Source organism: Cibotium barometz, chromosome 44, assembly GCF_041138505.1.
Source record: "Cibotium barometz isolate CiBa-2024 chromosome 44, ASM4113850v1, whole genome shotgun sequence".
NCBI classification, from domain to species: Eukaryota; Viridiplantae; Streptophyta; class Polypodiopsida; order Cyatheales; family Cibotiaceae; genus Cibotium; species Cibotium barometz.
The window spans coordinates 27591808-27613730 of record NC_141089.1 but is presented as its reverse complement, the minus strand read 5'-3'; the positions used below and the strand labels follow the sequence as shown (position 1 = coordinate 27613730).

At 43.0% G+C, this 21923-nt stretch overlaps 1 protein-coding gene across 1 annotated transcript in view; it reads right to left on the bottom strand.

Moving 5' to 3' along the window:
* Positions 1-12477: 12477 nt before the first annotated feature.
* LOC147613144 (SUMO-conjugating enzyme SCE1-like) overlaps positions 12478-21923 on the bottom strand; it is a 41342-nt gene continuing 31896 nt past the window's right edge. The window contains exons 3-5 of the mRNA XM_086782428.1: positions 13137-13289; positions 12870-12983; positions 12478-12762 (exon numbers count right to left, since the gene is read on the bottom strand). Of these exons, the coding sequence (XP_086638554.1) occupies positions 12700-12762; positions 12870-12983; positions 13137-13289 (330 nt within the window). The 3' untranslated portion in view covers positions 12478-12699. The remainder of the gene's footprint in view (positions 12763-12869; positions 12984-13136; positions 13290-21923) is intronic.

Below are 21923 nucleotides of genomic sequence, written 5' to 3'. Positions count from 1 at the left end.
TCCTCCATCCTTACCTTTGACTCTTCCCGCTAGTTCCCCCTTCCCCATCCTCTTCTTCTGAGCGCCCTCCCGCTACCCCTTCAGAGCACTCCCGCTGCCCTACAGCAATGCCCAACCTGGAGCAAAGGCAGTCGACGAGTTCCGTCTACATTTGATTCATCGATTCTTCTCGAAGCCCGTAGAGATGACCATCATTGCTTCCCCAGTGAGGGATCTTTGGCAATAGTCCCCAAGTGTCCCCCGGGATCTTGGGGCTACCTTTGGATTACAATTTCTTCCAATGTCTTCCGGTGGAAGGAACTGATATCTTTGAGGAGACAGTGGCTCCCATTCGGATCTGTGTGGTGTTTCATCATTCCAAGCCATCCACACCAAAGAGTGACGTGATGATCTTGTCCTTTTCCTTAAGTGCAACCCCGGAGATGAAGTGGGATTCAGAGTCCGTGGGGTGGCTGTCTCACCATCCAAGGGTAGGAAGTAGAGCTCACACCATCTTCATGATTTGCGCATCACCAATGTGCTCACCCACCTCTATCCCCTAGCTCGGATGGAGCTAGGAGGCTCATGCCATAGAGATCAGGACAGGGAGGTGGTGTCTTCCAGCCAGGAGGTGCTCCTCTTTGTGTTCCTTCATATCTCAGTTGCAGTACCCCTACCCCCCTCTTACAGATACCTTTATTGTGATTGATGGAGTTCAGAGTATGCTTACTCTCATGCTCAACAGAGTCCCCTAAGGGATGTAGGGTGGAGTTTGTATTTCTTTCAACGAGCAGCTCTTGCCGAGCGGCACGCTCATGTGTCATAGTCTTTGGGCATGCGCATTGGGTTGCCATTAGGATTGGAGAGGACTCTATGGGCTTCCTCAATGTTTATGCCCGAACGTCGTAGCAGAGCAGCCAACTTCTAAAGTACAATCCGTCATGGGTGTAGACTTTAACATGATCGAGTCAGCAAAGGACAAAACCCCAAGGAGGCATGGCTACAGTCTCAAGAATAGAGTAATCTCCATGGGAGGATTTGATCTTGGCACTCAGGGGATAGGACCCTTGTCATCTACCATAGTTTGGGGGCAACCTTGGAGCCTGTGCTTCTCGCGGTCCGATAGAAGGAGCAGTAGCCCCAGCCTCTCTTGACTTGATAGATTCTACATGGATGAGTGGGATTGCGGTCGCAAGGGCATGATTGGCATCTTGGCGGGCACCACTTTCTCTTATCATGCTCCATATATTATGTCGGAGGACCCCTAGAGACGAGACATGCATTCACGTTCTGCCACTTGCACCTTGGATGCGGGCCTCGACACGAGATCAGCAAATGTTTACACGCGACAGCACATAGCAGATTGGAGGGATTTCGTGAGCAGGAGAGGAGCATTCGGAGGGGACTTTCTTCTCGCTACTAGTATCTTCAAAACAATTCCCCCGATAGCCCATGGATTGAGAGACAACTTGCTTCCGCCTATACAAAGATCAAATCCATCAAGGAGAGGAGGGTGGAGTATAGATACCTTGCCATAGCTTCCTTTTGGACCCCAAGCCAAAGATGGATTCATGAGGGACTTCTATGAGATTGCAAGTCCCTATAGGCAAAGAGATGGTATTCATCTCGCAGGTTGCATGGCCAGGATGGAGCTATTGTTTCTGACCCCCCATGTGAGAGCCATTGCCACAGCTTTTTCTGATCCCTCCTCACAGGTGCCCCATTATCCCCGCCACCCGCGCAGATGGTGGACGTGCATGAGAGGGTTTGGCAGCACACGAGAGAGGTGGTTCCCCCCACTCTCTGGACCTTCTTATTGACTCCTTTCACAACAAAGGAGCTGGCAGAGGCATTAAGGACTCTTCCTAGGGGCAAATGCCCGAGGGCAGACAGGCTTCCAGTTTCCTTCTTTCTTCGCCACTTGCATCTCATGGAAGGCAGCCTTTAAGCAACCTTCAATGAGATTATGCTTACAAGTGCCATGCTTGAGAGGCTTTTAGATGGTTTGATTCACTTGATTCTTAAGGAGGGTGGTGACAAATTGGAGATTTGGCAATGGAGACCTGTCACTCTCCTTGGGACCGCCTACAAGATTTTGGCCAAGCCCATCAACTAGAGACTTCAACCTCTCCTCGCGCTGACTTTATCCATGACACTCAGACAGGTTTTGTTCAGGATCAGAACATTATGGACAACATCTTCACTTCCTGGGAGGCGACAACTTTGGCTAGGATGCTGCAGCACGACCTCATTGTGCTCCTCCTAGACTTTGAGAAAGCTTATGATAGAGTTGACTGGAGCTTTCTAGAGGGCACGATGTACTGGATGGGGTTCCCAGTGGAGCGGATCTGTTGTGTTTTAGGACTTTCCTCAGCCTCTCACAATCGGGTTCTCATTCAGGGAGCCCAAGCTGATAGATTCCCCCTTTTTGACGGGGTTGTCCACCACTAGCACCTTACCTCTTCCTATTTGTCGTGTGCCGAGGCCATGAGCAGTTTTCTCTCAACTCACGAAATGGGGCTCCAAGGATTGTGTCTCCCCATCCGTACTCGAGGAGCTATTGGACTCAGAGTTTGCAAATGATACAATAGCATACCTATCCAGAGATGTGGGGAATATCTTGAGAGATTTGCAGAGGCGATTGAGATCTTTTGTCACGCATCAAGAGCACAGATGATCTACTGTCACAAGTCGTGTGGTTTTTGGGGTAGTGCCCCCTGACTTGGTGCCCAGTTGAGGCTTTCCAGTGGATCCCAAGGGACACTCCAGTCTGCTATTATCTGGGATGCCAAGTGGGCATCGATCTCCCCGGAGCAGCAGCTCGCCCCTCTTCTTTTGAGCATTTGAAAGAAGCTTTTGTACTGGAGTTCTGCGAGAGGCTCTCCTTAGCAGGCTGCGTGGTGGTGGCAAACCATGTCCTTCTTGCCACCATGTGGTACATTACTTCTTGTTGGGCCTTCTCCTAGGCATTGATTGGTCATGTACAATGGTTGATCCGAAACTTTTTGTGGGCCGACAGTGATGGGAGGCCTGCTCGGGCCAAGGTGAGAGTGATCATTCAATGGCGACGCAAACCCCGCCAATCTAAGCCACGCCCTACTGGGCAAGTTGATTGTTAGAGGACTTCTTCTCGGTGGTGGTGAGCCTTGGAAGGACTTTCTCTTAGCCCGAATGTCATCCTGTACTCCGAGCATGGGGGGGCGCAGAGCACCAGATGGATCTTCATAGAGATGCGGGCTCGCGGATTTAGCCTACATTTTGAGGACAGCTTTGCCAGCCAGCCTACTCCGAGCTTGGGAATCACCTCCTCGGGCCGACCCTTCAGCAGTTAGCTTCGATAGCCTCGAAGGAGCATCTTCTATAGCCACTGATCTGGAACCCCCTAATCCGTTTACTCACCAGTGGCCATATGTTGGGGGCCCAACCTCATGTATCGTGGGGAGTGTTGAGCATAGGACCTAACATGTCCCTTGGAGATTGACTTGCATTTAGAGACAGCTTCCCCCAGAGGCTCAGAAGAGAGGCCTGGTTAGGATCCATGGTAGAGACAGACTCAGCCTTGACATCGAGTGTGTTATTCCCCAGAGTGGCTCCCTGCAGTGGCTATAGGCATGTTTCCTAAACATGATATTCTCTTGGCAGTCCATGGCGCAGATGAGAGCTCTGCTCTGCTCACTTTTTCTATTCGTCCCCATGGTATATTAGAGAGATCAGAGCCCCCTCTCGATGATTCCAATGGCTACACCTTACAAAGGGTGACGATGATCGTATTTCAAGCACATGAGTGACACATTGACCCCCCGTTGGCCAAGGTGACTAGGGAGAGACTCTTGCAGTTATGGATTTGGGAGAGTCGGCCCTCCACGCGTCTTACTGGGACCCGAGGGAGTGGACTTGGCATGATCCTCCTGATCAAGAGGAGACTCTGGGTACCCCATTCTTTTCATAAACTGTGTGGCTTGGCCGTAAGATTCACATTCCCAACCTCGACAATAGCAGTACACTGGCAGTCACACAGCTTCTCACAACAACGATTTCTCTCAGATTTTTGGAAAAGGCTCTGGGATAGTTTTGAGCCTCGAAAGATCACCCTCTTTCTTTGGCTGCTGCTAGCACCACACAGGATCTTAGCGGTTGGCACGTAGTTGGCCATTGGTGGTCAACCAACAACTTATCTAAGGTGCGGCCACCCTCAAGAGTCTTAGTGACATTGTCTTTAGGATTTCCCAAAGGCTCAATAGGTTTAGCAATGGATTCTCCGCATTTTCTCAATGGACAGGACCTCGAGCCGTATTATTTCATGGGGGCCACTATCGCTTGGGCCACGGAGGCTAAGGTTGACAGGGCTAATGAGGAGGAAGGTGGGGGTCTAGCCCTTCAAGTCTCACAACTTCACATTTCAGCACTACCAATCCCTACCCCATCTACTACTGGATTTCGGGCTCATGCCACAGATGGGAGATTTGTGGTAGCATTGCAGCCTGGCACATACGGAGAGCTTGATGCAGTGAAGCCATCAAGGGCACCCACACTCCACCTGCAGAGTTTATTAGGGGCATTGGGCTCGACATCACTCATACCTTGTGTGCGGACAATGGGAGAAGCTGTAGGGTGGCTCTGGTCATATGCAAAATGGCTTGTCCCTTTTCTCACAGATAGACATGGTGATCCCACTTTGCATTATAGACCACCTGTGCCCCCCCTCCCCCTATATGAGATGGCCTTCTCCTCATAGAGTGGCCAACCGGAGGAGAAGTGCATCTTTCTCCACCTTTTGATTCTTTGATCCCCGCCCCATACATGGAGGTGAGTTTCCCTTTGTGGTTGTATGTAGCCCTTAGAGGCTGGTTTTTTGTTAACTAATAGAAGGATCTTTTTCCCCAGGGAAAAAAAAAAGTTCAAGAGGCTAGGGAACCACTAGTTCGGGAGACTAACCCATACCATTACCACAACAAAGATCGTACAAAGATTATAGAAATACATGACATATCGCATAGATCCCGCAGATTATAGAAAATTTACCATACATTGCATATAGGAGACCAAAACTCTGAAAGAGGCATAGGACCGTGTGACTGAAAATAGAAGAGATGGTACTAATAAAAGTAATTGGCAAAACAGAATAAAGATGGACCACTTTTAGAAGACTAGATCCTAGGAGCAAGCATAGGAACCAAAAGCATCTCAACCGAGCAGATAAGTGTCATATTCCAAACAGAAGACAAGAAATGGTCTTATTGATGAAGACATTTCCTCTCTCAAGTAACAATTAATCAAGTCTCTTAGACTATAACTACAGCCAAAAACAATAGGTGGATACTCCAAGGGAAACCATGGCAACAAGAGTGCAAACTCTCCACCAAACTTCTCAAGAGTGGCATTACTCCTCAAAAAAACCAAAAAATTACAACCAGAGCAGCTTATAACCAATGCAGAAATCTCCATTTTTCTCTTCTTTCCACTATCTTTATCATTTTTCTCTTCTTTCAACTATCTTTACCATTACAACAAAAACCTCACCCACCAATGAGCAAAAGCAGCCCAATCTCTAGTTTAACCATGAGATTTGGGAGAACCATACCTTTTTGTGCCAAACAATTCAGGGCAACCATCCATAATTGTAAATCAAAAGAAGGGAGTCTTGGCACATGAACCTGCAAATAAGACACATGCCCTCTTTCCTTGTACAAGCCCAACCAACTCACAAACCATGAGATGAGGCCTCACATTAAGCATTTTTTCTGCCACATTATATACTACACCACATGCAGCCTCGACATGCTTCCTAACTCAATGGCCAACCAAACCCTATCTCCATAGGCCCAAAGCATGTGGGCTCAACATGCTAAAGACTTCATCTTTGACTATCCAAACCTTTTGAGCCTTAATCGTATGACCGAGCTTTGACTCTCACACTGAGAAGAACCAAGAAATGATGTTGAATCTTCACTACCCGAGCTTGTTGATGTGAGGACACGTGCATTACTAAATAGGAAGGGGGTTATGTCAACCACTTCATATGTTAACATGGTTCACTTGCTGGACCTAACGTAAGAAACTTTACCATCTTGTAGCAAAAACCCATCTTCTATAAGATGGTGCTAGACTTTATAAACTAGCTTTTACCTAATCTTAATGCTAAATAAGGAAGTCATAAACTTTATATAAATTGTTCATTAAGACTAGAAATAGTGCTAGTGCACTATTTTTAAGTTGACGCTGTAAAAGCTAGTCATTTGTATATTAGTCGATTTTCACATTAAGACATACAAAATCATTCCCTTGCAATACATGTGAGATCTCCCTCCTCTCTACTTGCTTTCTTATCTTGCATTGTGTTGGATATTTGCATAGCTTGATGATTTGCATTCTTAGATATGATTAAGTGTAGGCTTCTAGAACCCTCTCTTGAGCTTCTTCTCTACCAACTTTTGTGAGAGAGAACCTTGGCATATGCTATTGTGGAAGGGGCTAGGATATCGATGCTAGAAATATGAAGCGAATCTATCGAGTAGAAGATCATGAGAAGAAGAGAAAGAGAATCTAAAACTATTTTGGAGATTGATATAATTTTGGAAAATTTGAAATCCACATGCCATCTAAAAATCCACGTCATTTTGGAGATTGATAGTCACAAAGAATAAAATTTGAGATAGTCAATGTGTGCAACCAAGCAACAGACACGTAAAGCACAATAAACACTGATTGGCAACAATTATATGTGTACTAAACACAATGTGAATGAAATATGTATTAGGAAACTAGGAGAACACTACTTGATTTAGATTCCTTACAAAGATAAAATCTCGATGCAAGGCACTCATTCACAATCAAGAAAGAGAAAATCAAATAGGATTTCCAGCTCCTTGCTTTAAGGGTAGTCACCACTCCCGGGGGTGCACCATAATTTATGTAACCATCCCACATAGGCTAAAACCAAGGGGTTTTTAAGTCACATAATTATACATACAAAAGGGGTTTTTGAATTCACAAAATCATAAAATTCAAACTATTATAAAGGGAAAGGAATGTAGGAAAACATGTATGTAAGCAAGGGTTTAAATATTTCCCTTGAACACATATCTTATCTAGGTTATCGCAGTAGTACACCTCCTGGAGAGCAGACATCAACATCCCCCCAAGGTCTAAGTACACCTTGAATGCATGTTGTTTTCCTAATAGTTCACCCCTTGGGGAGTACACCTCCTGGGGAGCAGACATCAACATCCCCCCAAGGTCTAAGTACCCCTTGAATGCATGTCGTTCCTAATAGTTCACCCCTTGGGAAGTAAACACATTAACATCCATGGGGCATCATAGAACAATTTGATTAGATTTGTAGCATAAATGCTTCACATACTCAGATAGTGGTGGGGACAAGTCCATTATGGTGGGTGTGTGGACAAGTCCATGCACAAGGTCTTGGAAAGTGGATCAAGATACTTCTTTAAATAGTGGAAGAGAGGAGCCAATTGTTTTCTGCAGGGTTTATCTTAGAAGGGGAATCACAATAGGGTGAGGCACATGTTTTAAGTGTGCCTCACATTAGGAAAATTTGAACAAAAAAAGGGCCCTCTCAGAAGAGCCATGTCATCACTTTTTTTAAAGAAAAAAGAGGCCCATTGGTGAACCATATATATCTTACGTCAAAACCCCTACATGTGACCTACGATTGGAAGGCCCTTGAAAAGTAGATTCTAAATCTACTTCCTCAAATATGCTCAAGTTATTCCTTTCCCACTAAAAGGTTTTCCCACTTAAACATAGATTCCAACGATTGGCGCTTTTGACATAAGATAAGGTTCACCATCATGGCTCCCTTTTTCTAGAAAACTGAGTCCAATTTATTGTTTTGTGTTTTTTTAGTACATTTTGTATCAAGTATTACTTTTAAGCTTGTTGTTGTTCAAATAAAGCCTTTGACATTTACATTTTTATATTTATTAAAATGCATATTAAAGCATAGACTACGCATAATGAGTATCTTGTGCTGCATGCTAGATTCAAAGTAGGAACCCAAAATTCTTTCAAAAACCTCAAGAATAATCAACGATCATAAGTTCCCACAAGGGGAAGGGGCTCTTTTTAACAAAGCCCCCTGGCCAAGGTTCGGGAAAAGACGGGTTTGCTCTATCCTTTCGGAACTTTCGCCTCACCTTGAGAGGAGAACGAAAACTATTGCCTCCAGAAAAAAATTTAATAGTAGTAATTTGGTGAAAGTATGAAGAAAATACTTATCTTTTCCTCTTCAACCCATGGTGAGAGGGATTCATGTGAGGTTCACTCAAGTTTTTTCTCACAGCAGTTGGACCTTGGCTTTTTTTAATAATGAAGCTGCCTTATCAAAGGCAATGATTGTAGCAAGCAACAACGGCAACGCATCTACACTCTAGAGCAATGCTCGCATAATCGACATGTTCTTTTATCACCGAGAATTCGGAAAAGAGGGCTGAGATCTTAGGTAGCCTTTATGACTTTTATATATTTTAGTTATAAAACCCACATATAGTAGAGATTTTTGAAAAACAAAAACTGGATAGATTTAAGAGTTTTCCTTGTTTTGATTAGGTGAAAATATAATTTTTTTTTCGAGCGGCTTGAAACGATCAGTAGTACATGTGTGAGAGGAGGAAAGTAGTGGCCAAATCGTGTCAGGGAGACGATGGAGTAATCCCACATGCAAAAGCAAGATGGGAAAAGGGATGCTAAAAGTAATCCCACATGCAAAGGCAATGTGAAAGATGAAGGGGTATATATAGTCCAAACATTGGCTTCTTGTTGTATCCAAGCTTAGTGTGTGAACCATGATATATCATCATATGGGTAGTGTAGCAATTTAGTTTTTTTCCAAGATGGTATCAAAGCCTCGATTCATGGTCTCGGTCCACTTCCTCTATGCTAGATTGGAGGGGGATGTTAGAGGTGTAAATCTTGCATGGGAGTGAAGATTGCAAGATGGGAAAAGGGATCCTAAGTAATCCCACATGCAAAGGTAATGTGGAAGATAAAAGGGTATATATAGTCCAAAGGGATCCCTCCTATCTTCAACTCACCCGATCTTGTCTTGTATATGGAAGATTGGAGGACTCGTTAGCGAGAGTGGGGACCGGCCTTAGCTCTTGGGGAAATGAAGAGTTGCCACACCACCTATTCACACACCAAGTTTGGATACAACAGCGAGCCAACATTTCTGCCTAGTGTGCTTTCTCGAGATGTAGCACCCCTCGATGTAATGAAGCAAAACTAAGGTCCAAAATATGTAAATAATGGGCCATGGGCAAGTTTTGGTCTAGATCCATTTCAATTGGTATCAGAGCTTTGATTTTGATCTACTTTGTTGGATTTTCTTGAAAATCCTTTTAGTTTCTTCATTTTCTTGATGAAGAAGATGGGAAATGAAAAAAATTAAATGGTTGAATCTCTTAATCTTTGTTTTTTCTAACGTTTGGAGCTTTGATCTTGATTTTGGGAGTTTTCTAATGTATTTTAGGCAAGAAATTGGAAGAAAATAGCAATTTACATGTGTGTGGCAATTTTCTTGATATCTGTGTACTTGGATTTTCTTGATGTTGATGGGGAAGAGGGTGGACATGAAAAATTTAACCTCATTTGACCGATTTCTAAGGGTTTTATGTGAGTTTTGATTTAAATCTTGAATTTAGAGACCAAATTTGAGACCAAAATCAAATTTTTGGGTAAGTTTTGGACCAAAATTGGGAGATATTAGCTAATCTTGATTAGTGCTAATCCAAAATATTTTCCCCTTTTGCCCTCTTCTCTGTGCTTGATCTGAGAGATTTGGAGCAAGATCAAAGCTTAGCCTTCCCACCATTGAAGCTTTCTATGGGATGTGGGAGACATTTGGCTTGGCTATGATAGCATAATGAAGTGAAACGAGACAAATCACGCTATGCAATCCATAGGTACCCCGCCGCCACCATTAGAGCTCTATTGAAGCCTAATCAAGCTGGGAGAAGGTGTTTAAGCAAGCAAAAAGGTGAGTTTAAACGTATTGCCTTGCTAATTTTGGCCGCCAGCGCGTTTTTCTACAAGCGTTTTAGTAATCTTCTCTCTACGCGATTTCGCCTTTAATGTGGAGAAATGGACTCACATTCAAGCTTATTAGGTATGACTAACTCTCAATAAGCTTAGTTAACTTAGCAAAATGATTCTCAATGGTGAATTTTTGCACGTTTTATGATTCGTGAGCCTGCAATCGTCTGTGCTTTTTTTCTTGGAGGTTATGAGCTTCAATGCTAAGCTTAAGGCTTAGCAAAGCTTCGAATCTTGAGAAAGGTTGGTTAGGGGCTTCATTTGAAGCTTTTAAAGCTCTTCAATCACATTTTTCTGCACATTTTTCACCTATGGGAGCTGCAATCATTTTTCCCTTGTTTCCATGGCATCTTGGGAGCTTAATGCCTGAAATGCAAGCAAGCAATGTCTTGAATATTGTTTAGTATGATGTATGGGTTGAATAGCAAGATTTTTAACACTCTATTCATGGTGATTTTTGGCGATGAGGATGGAGTTTTAGAGGTTCAGTCTTCAATTAGTTTCTCTACTTCTTGTTAAACCTTCATACTTTCATATGATGAGGATTTCAAGGTGTGGCTAAACTTGGAAGTTTTGCATAAGCATTCAAATTCTATGCTAATTGTGCCTCCATTCGTGCTTAAGAATGATTTGTACACTTACAATTGGAGTTCTTTTTGGCTGCAAGCAAAATGATCCATTAAATTAAGATTTTCTAAACCTAATCAGTAGTTAAGTTGATCCATTTGCATCATTGGCTTGCCTATGAACCAAATTCATATGTTATTTTGGTTAATTGGTGGCCATACTACTCTTATGCTTCCAAGGATTGCCATCATTAGCTATTATATACTATGCATTGAGACATTGAGCTTCGTAAATTTCCATTGAGTGCTAACTTTTTCCCATAAAAGCTTGCTCTAGCAAGAATTGAATAGCTTTATTGGATTGGCAAGATTTGAATGCATATTGAAAAAGGGAATTGCATTGAGAAAAGGGTGCATTATGATGGATTTGGCTCATGCTTATGTTCAATGTGGATGCCTTTCTTTATACTCTTGAGCCCATGGTGAGGGACTTTGGACCGGAATCGTTTGGAACAAGCAAAAGACTATGAGTTATAATAATTAGCATGTTCTATAAATGTCATTGGTATGTCTCCTATGCTCTCATCCATTTCTATGCTTTCCATTGATTCTTGCACTATTAGAAAGCTTGTTATGTGGTGAGGGTACCTTGACAATTGGTGTGGAGGCCAAGGGAAGAATGTCTTGAATCCGATGTGCCACGAGTGCATTGAAAAAGTGATACATCAAAGGATTAAATACATGGAATAAAGACATGCCTCAACTCTTGCCATTGGATTTTAAACTTTGGTAAGAGGGTGAGAAGGCTTGACCAAGAGATCAACACACAAAAGCTCTACACTGACTTCACTCAATCCAATCAAGTGAATGGTTTCAAGGACACTTCGAAATGCACTTGACAATCAATGGTTCACAATATGGTTATGCAAAGATACACATTTGATCTTTTTGGTTGCATTGGATTAGATTTGTATTGATTGAGATCCGCTTTCAAATGCAACAAAGTTATGGCAAAAAAATAAATAAAAACTGTCAAGATGCATTGAAAGAATGCCACCTGATGCTTTAGGTATGTCGAAATGCATTTGTGCAAGGTATGCAAAGGAAATGCTTACGGTTGACATTTGTAATATGCAAAATTTACAAAAGTGCAATTCAATCCGAGGAGTTTTGGAAATTGGACACCGACACTTCATTCCTGATCATAACACCTTCTAAACATGCCAAACGCCATACCATTTGGAGCTATTAACACCATATTAGATAATTTGAGAAAAAACCGATTCCCATTTGAAAAAATGTAACCTTTATAACTGCACCACTTACAGCTCGCCTTGCTTTTTGTCAATTTGTAGTTAAAGCACACATCACTCTAAGACGCTAAATAATATTAAACATAACAAGTTAAGATGGCACAAAACATATACCACACGGCCTACAAACAACAATTCCCTTTTTTTTTTTAAGGAAAATGATCATTATTATCATACTAGAATAGTGTCAGGGTTTAAACCCAAGACCCATTTGTCCACAGGCCGATGGCATTACGTATCCCCCGGCAGATTCTATAGCTATTTAATATGAAGCTCTCCAACTCTCACCCATACTCTTGGGTGGTGGTTGATACAATGTATACACGTCAATTACTAGTATTATAGCACCAAACCTAGGAATCTCCATTTGGACAACTCGGGCAATGGATGCAACTCACCAATCCAAGCGCATGCCCAGCATTCTCAAAACCAATGGTTGTCCCACGTTTCATATGCAAGGGGAGTAATTTCACTTTCACCAGTGCACCAGCACTCATGTCAATGCAACTCAACAAAAGTACGACCTGATTTAAAAAACCTTCCACCGGCAAGAAATCAAGACACAATTAAGTAAAAGCACTATTGCTCATTAATGCTTTCCATGTTTGAAATAACACCATTAGTCAGTGTTAAGTGTCTCCCTTCATTCTTTAGCTGCGAGCATACCCTCATGAGTCTAAATTAGTTTAAAATAAAATATGCTAGCTCTATATATTACAGTCCAATAGTAGACAGAAGTTTTACTGCTCCATGCAGCAAAAATCCTGTGGCAATGTCATAGAAACCTTTCAAACGGGAGGAGGGTACAGCTTTGCCTGTTGCCTCACTCTTCTTTTATACTCAGCAGGATCCTGGATTCAAAGGGGAAAAAAATGGCATTGAAATCTTTCCATCTCCCTCAAGAATGCTTAACTTGATAACAAATACCATGTAGCATTGGCACCCTTGCACTACATACTTGAATAAAAAGCTGGTAAGCTTCAGTTTGGGCAGGATCAGCAGGATTGGGTGCATCTAAGAGGTCTTGGATACCCACGAGTATCTGCTTTACAGTGATAGCCGGTCTCCAACCCTAACGAACACAACACACCATAGAAACTTTCAGATAATTACCATGCACGAAGGTTTAATAATTATTTTCAAGACCATATCTGAGAGGTTTAGTGCTGTAACGAGAAAGACAGATTTCTAAACCCTTGCTTGGCTTCAAAATCCTGATGCTTACAGAGTCCTCGTTAAGGATAGACAGACAAACTGTCCCTGATGGGTACACATTTGGATGGAAGAATCCCTGTGGAAACTTGCACTTGGGAGGTTTACTGGGATAGTCTTCGCTGAAATGGATTGCAAGAGGGAAAAACCCACCTTCCCAATCAGTCTGCATGAGACAGCATAGTCCATCAGCCATATACAGAAACAAAACAAATTTCTATCAAATAGTATTCACAAAAGCAGTATTATAAAGAGAAGAAATCAGATATAAGATATCCTAAGGAGAGAGACCTGTTGAATCAGCCCTCAGATGCATGCGCCAAGTCTGCTGAGGGCTCGTACAGAGTAGATTAGGCCATTGTGCGTGCATTCAGTGTACAGACAAGTAGTATAAGGCACTGGATGGAAATAGATGCATGCTTGTGATGGGAGATTTCAGAGCCTGGAGGCACAAGCCTATGAAATTGCACCGTCTGAGAAAAATTTGAGCAAGCTGGACAATGATGGCAGCCAAGGTATCGGCATGGGCAGGTAAGGATCAAAATGTATGTTTAAGCAGCCAAGGTATCAGTGTAGGAGGCATTGAGGATGGGTGCAAATACGAAAGCACCACAGAAGGCACTGAGGAAGGACTCAAATGGAGTTAGTATACCATTGAGGATGGGTATTTGCTCTACAGGGGAAGAGTATGCATACCATGGGATCTTGACCTCAGGCACCAATTTCTTTACGAGTGTCATGATAATCTAGTGTTGGACACTTGAAATACATAACACTCGTGCTCTTTTGAAACAGGCAATTTTTTTGGCTATGTATGAACAAGGACTTCCAAGATGTTTTAAAGTGCCCAAAATGTCAAGTGACAAAGGCACAACGTCTTAAGGTGGGTGGTCTACTAAATCCACCAGAGATCCTCCACGGCAAATAAGAGTGTTTCCATAAAAATCGCTCATTTTATTCCAATCTTTTTTTTTTAAGACTCCTAAATCAGCTCGTTTATTCGTGAAATGTCTATTTAGACTTTATGGACTACCAACCAGTGTTGTTAGAGACCGGGAAAGCAAGTTTGACGCTCATTTTTGAAGGGTTGTCTTTCACAGGCTGGATACAAAACTGCATATGAGCATGGCTGAACATCCACAGAGAGATGGCCCAAGCGAGAGCGTCAATCACATCATTGAGAAATCAAGATATGTTTCACATGTTAATAAGAGGCAAACTAATTGGGAAAAGTATATACCAATTTTAAAGTTTGCCTATAGCAGTGCAAAGCATTCAGCTACAGGCTTCAATTCATTTATGGTGATGTATGGATTTCAGCCTAGAGCCCCAGTAGCAACTGGATTAGAGAAGAAAAAGGTAAATTAGCTCAAGACTTTCTTGAAGATATGAACCAAATAATTAAGCTGGCTCAAGACAACATTAAGAAAGCTCAAGACAAAGCAAGAAGTTATGTAAACCAACACCAAAGAAGTATAGAGTTAACTAAAGATGATAAAGCCTTTTTAAAGATACCTGATACTTCAGAAACCCTGAAGAAAGCTGACTTAAGACAGCATTATAAAAGCTCAAGACAAAGCAGAAAGTTAAGGAAACCTACAGCAAAGAAGGATAGAGTTTACTAAAGGAGATCAAATCTATCGAGGACAGGACGGTGGAGTACAGGTACCATGCCAGAGCTTCGTTTGGACCCAGGCCGCCGATAGAGTCATGGGGGACTTCTTTGAGATAGCAGGCCCTCATAGGCGGAGAGATGGTATTCGTGGGTTGCGTGGCCAAGATGGAGCTATTGTTTCTGAACCCCCCATGTGAGAGCCATCGCCACTGATTTTTTCCGATGTCTCCTCACGCATGCCCCAATATCCCCACAAGTGATGGACGTGCGCAACAGGGTCTGGTGGCACACGAGAGAGGTGGATCCCCTTGCTCTTCGGTCCTTATTGACTCCCTTCATTGCTGAGGAGCTGGAGGAGGCATTGATGGCTCTTCCTAGGGACAAATGCCCGGGTGTAAATGGGCTTCCAGTTTATTTCTTTCTTCACCATTGGGACCTCATGGAAGGCGGCCTTCGAGCAACCTTCAATGAGATTATGACCACAGGTGCCATGCTAGAGAGGCTTTCGAAGGGTTAAATACACTTGATTCCTAAGGAGGGTGGTGACAAATTGGAGATCCGACAATGGAGACCCATCACCCTTCTTGGGACTGCCTACAAGATCTTTGCCAAGGCCATCAACCGGAGACTTCAGCCTTTCCTCCCTGATTTGATGCATGACACTCAGACAGATTTTGTTCAAGATCGGAGCATTCTAGACAACATCTTCACCTTCTGGGAGGCGACACCTTCGGCAAGATGCGACACCTTCGGCCAAGATGCGATAGCAGGACCTCATAGTGCTACTCCTAGACTTTGAGAAAGCTTTTTTTTCCCAGGAAAAAGATCCTTCTATTAGTTACTGAAAAAACAACCATTAAGGGCTAAAAATAACCACGAAGGGCGACTTTGAGAGAAAGCTTATGATAGGGTTGATTGGAGCTTTCTAGAAGGCACGATGAGCTGGATGGGAGTCCCAGCGGAGTGGATCCATGGTGTTTCAGGACTTTACTCGGCCTCTCACAGTCAGGTTCTCATTCAAGGAGCCCGAGGCGACAAATTCCCCTTGTCCTGCTCGGTCCGGTAGGGTTGTCCTTTGGTACCTTCCCTTTTCCTATTCGTCGTGGAGGCCATGAGCAATTTTCTCTCAGCTTAGGTGACTAGGCTCCAGGGATGTAAGTCAACACAAAACTGGGTAAAAGATCACCCACCCAATCCTAACAACCCCATCCAAATTACTCTTCCGATTTCCTTGTCAAATTGCGTAACTTTGTCTACAATAGGGTAACTACCCCCATAAGGATAGGACATAGCAAGATTAGAAAATATAGACACACACAAAAATTTAACATGATGTAGAACTTCGCGTCCCATACTACTAGGATACACACAATGTAAAATTTCCTTGATACTTTTAAAGCCGAGTCAAGGTGAGCAAGCCTAGCAACCCCATCCAAATTACCCTTCCAATTTCCTTGTCAAATTGTGTAACTCCATCTACAGTAGGGTAACTACCCCCATAAGGATAGGACATAGCAAGGCTAGAGAATATAGACACACACAAAACACGCTGTAGATCCTAGCATCCCATACTACGAGAATATGCACCATGTAAAATTTCCTTGATACTTTTAAAGCCAAATCAGGGTGATCAATCCTTTCCGGAATCCTAACCAAGTCCTGGTGCACTACACCTCCACCCCATGTCATGGTCCGCCCTACTAGTAAACCACTGGAATAACAGTGAAATAATTTACACATGTCCGCACATTTGTCAACTCTTGTTCTAATGGAGCTCCCACAAGGAAATATACCATGATACTTTTAAAGCGGAGTCAGGGTGATCAATCCTTTCCTGAATCCTAACCAAGTCCTGGTGCACTACACCTCCACCCCATGTCATGGCCCGCCCTACTAGTAAACCACTGGAATAACAGTGAAATAATTTACACATGTCCGCACATCTGTCAACTCTTGTTCTAATGGAGCTCCCACGTGATCTGTCCCAATCCCGAGCTATTCCACCTACTGTAAAGCAACCCCCAACCCCCCCCCCCCCCCCGACGGCCCCCGGCGCGCGCGTCACTCATCCTTAGAGGCTGAAACCCCAAGATCCAAACAATTGTGTGATCAACCAACCGTCTAGCTAGAAAACCACAACCTAACTCAGCAAAGAAAACATCTGCGAAACCGCGCACTAATGCCTTCTAATCCAATGTCCCTCAAACACCTAAGTTAACCATTATAAACCACAATTAACACCAAATGAAAGGGTACGAACACATTTAAACACTTCATTACATTACAAAGTCTTGCTAAGTTACAAAAGTAGAGGTGGGACCACAAAATCACTCCTCAAAACACTAGAGCATCTTCCATTGCAAAGGACAAACCATGACCCTTTCAATCTACATGGACACATAACTCTAAATATATATCAATAACTTAGACACACGCCTGTCCCAGATCTGTGCAAGTCCCGCCACCAAGTACACACGATACACGTGATCACTCCGGTGTGTCTTCACCCCTAGCTTGTGCACAAATTTGGCATTAAGGAAGTTGTGAGTGCAACCAAGATCAAAAAAGGATGTGCACAGTCGTCCCTAACACCGATTTATACATACGTATTAAGTCGTAAGGACCAAAGGCTGCCATGTTGAAATATATTCCATGCAAGCACTCTAACCTAAAACAATAGTATCTCCGGAAGAAATTTGAGGGTGTCACATACACGCCCGTGCCATGACTAATCTTCGGCATGATCATTCTTAATCCCTGAATTAGGCAACAGATAAGTACCATCAGCATCTACAAGCATCTTCATCAGCATTAGATCATCGTCATCATCATCAGCAGCAGCATCACCATCAGCAAACACATGGGAAAGGTATTGATGGCTTGTCAATTTGCAATAGGTCAAGGTACAACAGGCAGCCAAGTGGCCAGTGTGAATGGCATCAGGCAAGGACAAGGCAAAAGATAAGCGCAACAGTTAATCAGCAATTTCATAATATTCTTGTCCAAGCAGCAAGCTGACAGCACTACAACTGGCCAACTGCTTCCCAAAGTAGATATATAAGCACAAGTCATTTCAGTCATGATTCATTCAGTTCATAAATCATTTCATTCATTCTAGCATCAGTATAAGTCATGTAGAAGGGCCATGGTTGTTTCTCGTACCAGTACAAACCTATTCGCACCGTACAGTTCGTGCGTTACGGTTCCGTACGATATTGTACAGTACGAGTTCCCCCCACCTTGAAAAAAAAATCCCAAATGCTCAACAAAAATAAAAATCCTGCTCAACGAAGATCCCAAATGTCTGCAATACTTCGCAACTTTCGTGTCCACTCAGCATTCTATATGGGGTTGTTGAGAGACCCAAAAAATCTGAAAAGGTAGACTGGTAGTGTACACTTTGGTGGAATGAAAAGAGAATCTTGCTACATCACTTGGAGATCCCTGGTATAGGTAGGCTAGATAGTCAGATCCTCAAGTTATGTACGAGAGAGAAGATTTGGACAAGGCCATTTTGATCTACAGAGTCCCTAAACCTATCACACTAGATGCACTACCCGTATCTATGCAAGGACGGTCCCTTAGTCATAAACACTACACTGGGAGACCTTTGGTACCCATGCAGGCTCTTTTTTGGAGACACATGGGAGATCCAACTGGGAGAGACACATCTCCATGTTCTGGTTCCTCAAGCACTATGGACTCCTCCCCCCCCAAACCTTCCCTCACATTCAAGCTTGAAGCTCCATAGTTTGTAAGTGTAAAAAAGAAAAAACCGTATTTTTATGTACAGTATCTCAAAATTTCATATTGTACCAAAAATTCCCGTACATTATCGTATTTTCGTACCGTGACAATTATGAGAAGGACCAAGGTCACCCCTATGGGACTGACCATAGGCCTAAGTCATGTACAAGCAATCATGTAACCTTTTTGTACCATATTAAATACAAGAAAACCCCACCCAATCTCTCTCGTCTTCTCTCTCCTTTGTCTTAATCATCTTAATTCCGCATCAATGTTCTTAATCAAGCTTAGGGTTGTGTATCAGTACAACAAGGCTTCCACGCATGCAACATTGGTATCAGAGCATGTCTAGGTTGTTCCTAGGAAAAGTTTTGCATCAATGATAAGGTTAGCATGTAAATCAGTAAATTAGGGTTTGCAAACAAAATTAGGGTTTGCGTTTTTGCATTAAATCAGCCTTTTTGCATCAGCTTTTTGCTCATTATCAACATAATATAGTACTAGAAAGTCTAGATTTCAGTCTAGCATGGTTCTAGGGTGTCTAGGATGCATGTAACTCGTAGCAACGGTGCCCGGGGGACTAGGGCCTTTGACACACTTATTGATACCATCAATGCATATTAAAACATTTAAACATGGCCACAGCCTTAATACATATCCATCATCACTTTGCATAAAACATAAAGCAGGACAAAACATCCACAAATGCTGAAAATGGAGCTTGCACGTGTGACACCGCATAGAGGCCGGAATGGGCCGACCCCCCCCCCCTTGGAGTATTTTATTACCCAAGGAGAATAATATCATGTACAAGCTTTGAGGGCCTTACTCTCCCCACGGGAGATGCCGGATTATCCCTATACAAATGCCATAGCACAGCCCAACACAAGGCTACCAAGCCGGAACATAGGCTGTAGAAATGCCGAGCCATCAATGTAATCCATATACCTCCGTGTGGGTACTGATTCTTCCCCAAAAACCACGGGTCTTCATGCAATAGAGCTAGTACAGCAAGTACAACTCTCCATTCAGCCGGTACAGCAGGTACAATGGCTGGTACAACAAGTGCAGTGGCTAGTACAGCAAGTGCAATGGCTGGTACAGCCGGTACGATGGTTGGTACAGCAGGTACAGCAAGTACATTGGCTGGTACAGTAGGTACAGTGGCTGGTACAGCCGGTATGGTGGACAGTACAACAGGTACAGCAAGTACAGAAGCTGGTACAGCAAGTACAATGGCTGGTACAACAAGTACAGTGGCTGGTACAGCAGGTACAGCAAGTACAAATGCTGGTACAACACATACAATGGCTAGAAATCATAATAAATGATTGAATACCCTTGCCTTCAGTGTTTCTTCGCGATGGAAGCCTCCAAAACAGTCCCCAACAGCCGGTATTCTTCATGGGCAGCCTTCAAGAGAGAGAGAAAGAGAGTAGCCATCATTAGAGAAGCCTTCAACGGTGGTAGAGGCTAGTGTGCAGCAAGAGAGCCTCCATTAATGAAGAGAGAGCTCTCCAATTTATAGATTTGGGCCTCCCATGAGCTAAAATGGCAAGAGAAGGCTACAATGACAAGTGGAGAGCCACACAATAGCTGAAGTGACAAGTGTGAGGCCACTTGTCTCATTTTGATCCATTTTCTAACAAGTGTCAGGCCACTTGTCTCACTTTGGTCCACTTTCTTGCCACATGTCCCAATCTAAGAGATGGGTCCTTCCATAATCTTTACCTCTAAAAATATCCCAACTGGTAGACATTCTGTCATAGGCACTTTGCCAACTCTTGGTATCTGCTCAATTCCACATGTAATGACGCGAACAGAATTTCCATCGGAGCGGGCCAAAAATAGCAACTCTCCTAAATTTTAGGAGTGTGGTCCTTTGTATTCTAGGGTAATCTCCCATTCTCAAAGCTTGTACTTTCCAAATATTTAAACATCCTGGAGTCCACCAGACCCCTTTCAGACTGGGAAATGTCCAGGCTGGTGACATCCTCCCCAACTTCTTAAAAGTTGTCCGCAACTTTAAGCTTCAAGCCATATATTCAAGATATAATCATGTCCCATCGATTGGGCGAGACGAGACAGTCTCAAAAAAATCCAATATAACTGAAGAATCCATGTCCCAAAGAAATGGGCGAGACTAAATAAGTCTCCATAATACCAATATCAAAATCATGTCCCAAGATAAATGGGTGAGACAAAACAGTCCCATAAGTCCAGATAGCATAATCCATGCCAATGCATTTGAAATTCAACATTTAGAAAACAATGGTATGTCGATGTAGATCACCAAGGAACTGCCTTGACGCCCGACCCGACTTCAGTGCCCATATTCTCTACCATTGGCTCTATGTTCTACCAAGCAAGGTAGCAACATCTTGAAAAGCACTTAGGTCAAGAGAAATACTACACAGGGCGGCTAAACAAGGAGTCCTGAAAACAATCACTCGCAGGCATAGATAACCTGGTGTTCCATACGCATTTCTGCTACACATAGTTTATAGGCATTTCGGCCACCAACTCACACTACCCTCTCCAGTGCCCATGTTCCCTTCCATCTGCTCTCTATTGTTCCACCCACACATGGTAGAAACAATCTTCAAGAGAGCACGTAGGACAAGAGAACACTACACAGGGTATGTTGTGCTTGTCACTACCCTTTGAAGTGCCCATGGTTCCCTTCCATCTGCTCTCTATTGTTCCACCCTCACATGGTAAAAACAATCTTCAAGAGAGCACGTAGGACAAGAGAACACTACACAAGGTAAGTGAACCATGAGTTCCATAAGTCCAATGCATCCCAAATAAAGGGAGCCAAAAAGAATAATCCATCCCAGTAAAAGGGAGCCATAAACATAATCCATAAACCTGAGGATGGATCCAAATTCCTAGAAAAGAAGTCCAGGAATCCATACACCTGTATACCATAATCCTTGTATACCATAATTCTTACCACATACTCCGTGCTAACCACACACCTTGGAGTAGAGGTGAACTTAATCCATAAAAGCATCATATCCATGAGATAACCAAAGATTTCTTCTCTATAAACTCGAACAGATTCGTCCATAGAAATTGCCTGTTAAGCCCAATATCTATATAAATCTCGACAAGAAAGAAATCTCCATAGATATATTCCATCCCAATAAAGGGAGCCATGAAAAGAATTCATCCCATTAAAGGGAGCCATAAACAATGCTTCCCTGAAACCATCTCAAGGCAAACAACAACACCTTTCTCCTTGCATAGCTATACAAGGGTTAGTGAACATCAAAAACACTTCATAGTAAATAGCAAAAGCACCAACTTTGCAAACTCAAAGTATACTTAGCTATTCTTTGCCAGGTTGGTCATGAAGCCAACAGAAATATCTCGTCACCATATCCTTAAGATATCTTGAGATATATCTCCATATAGCTTGCCTGTAAGCTTGAT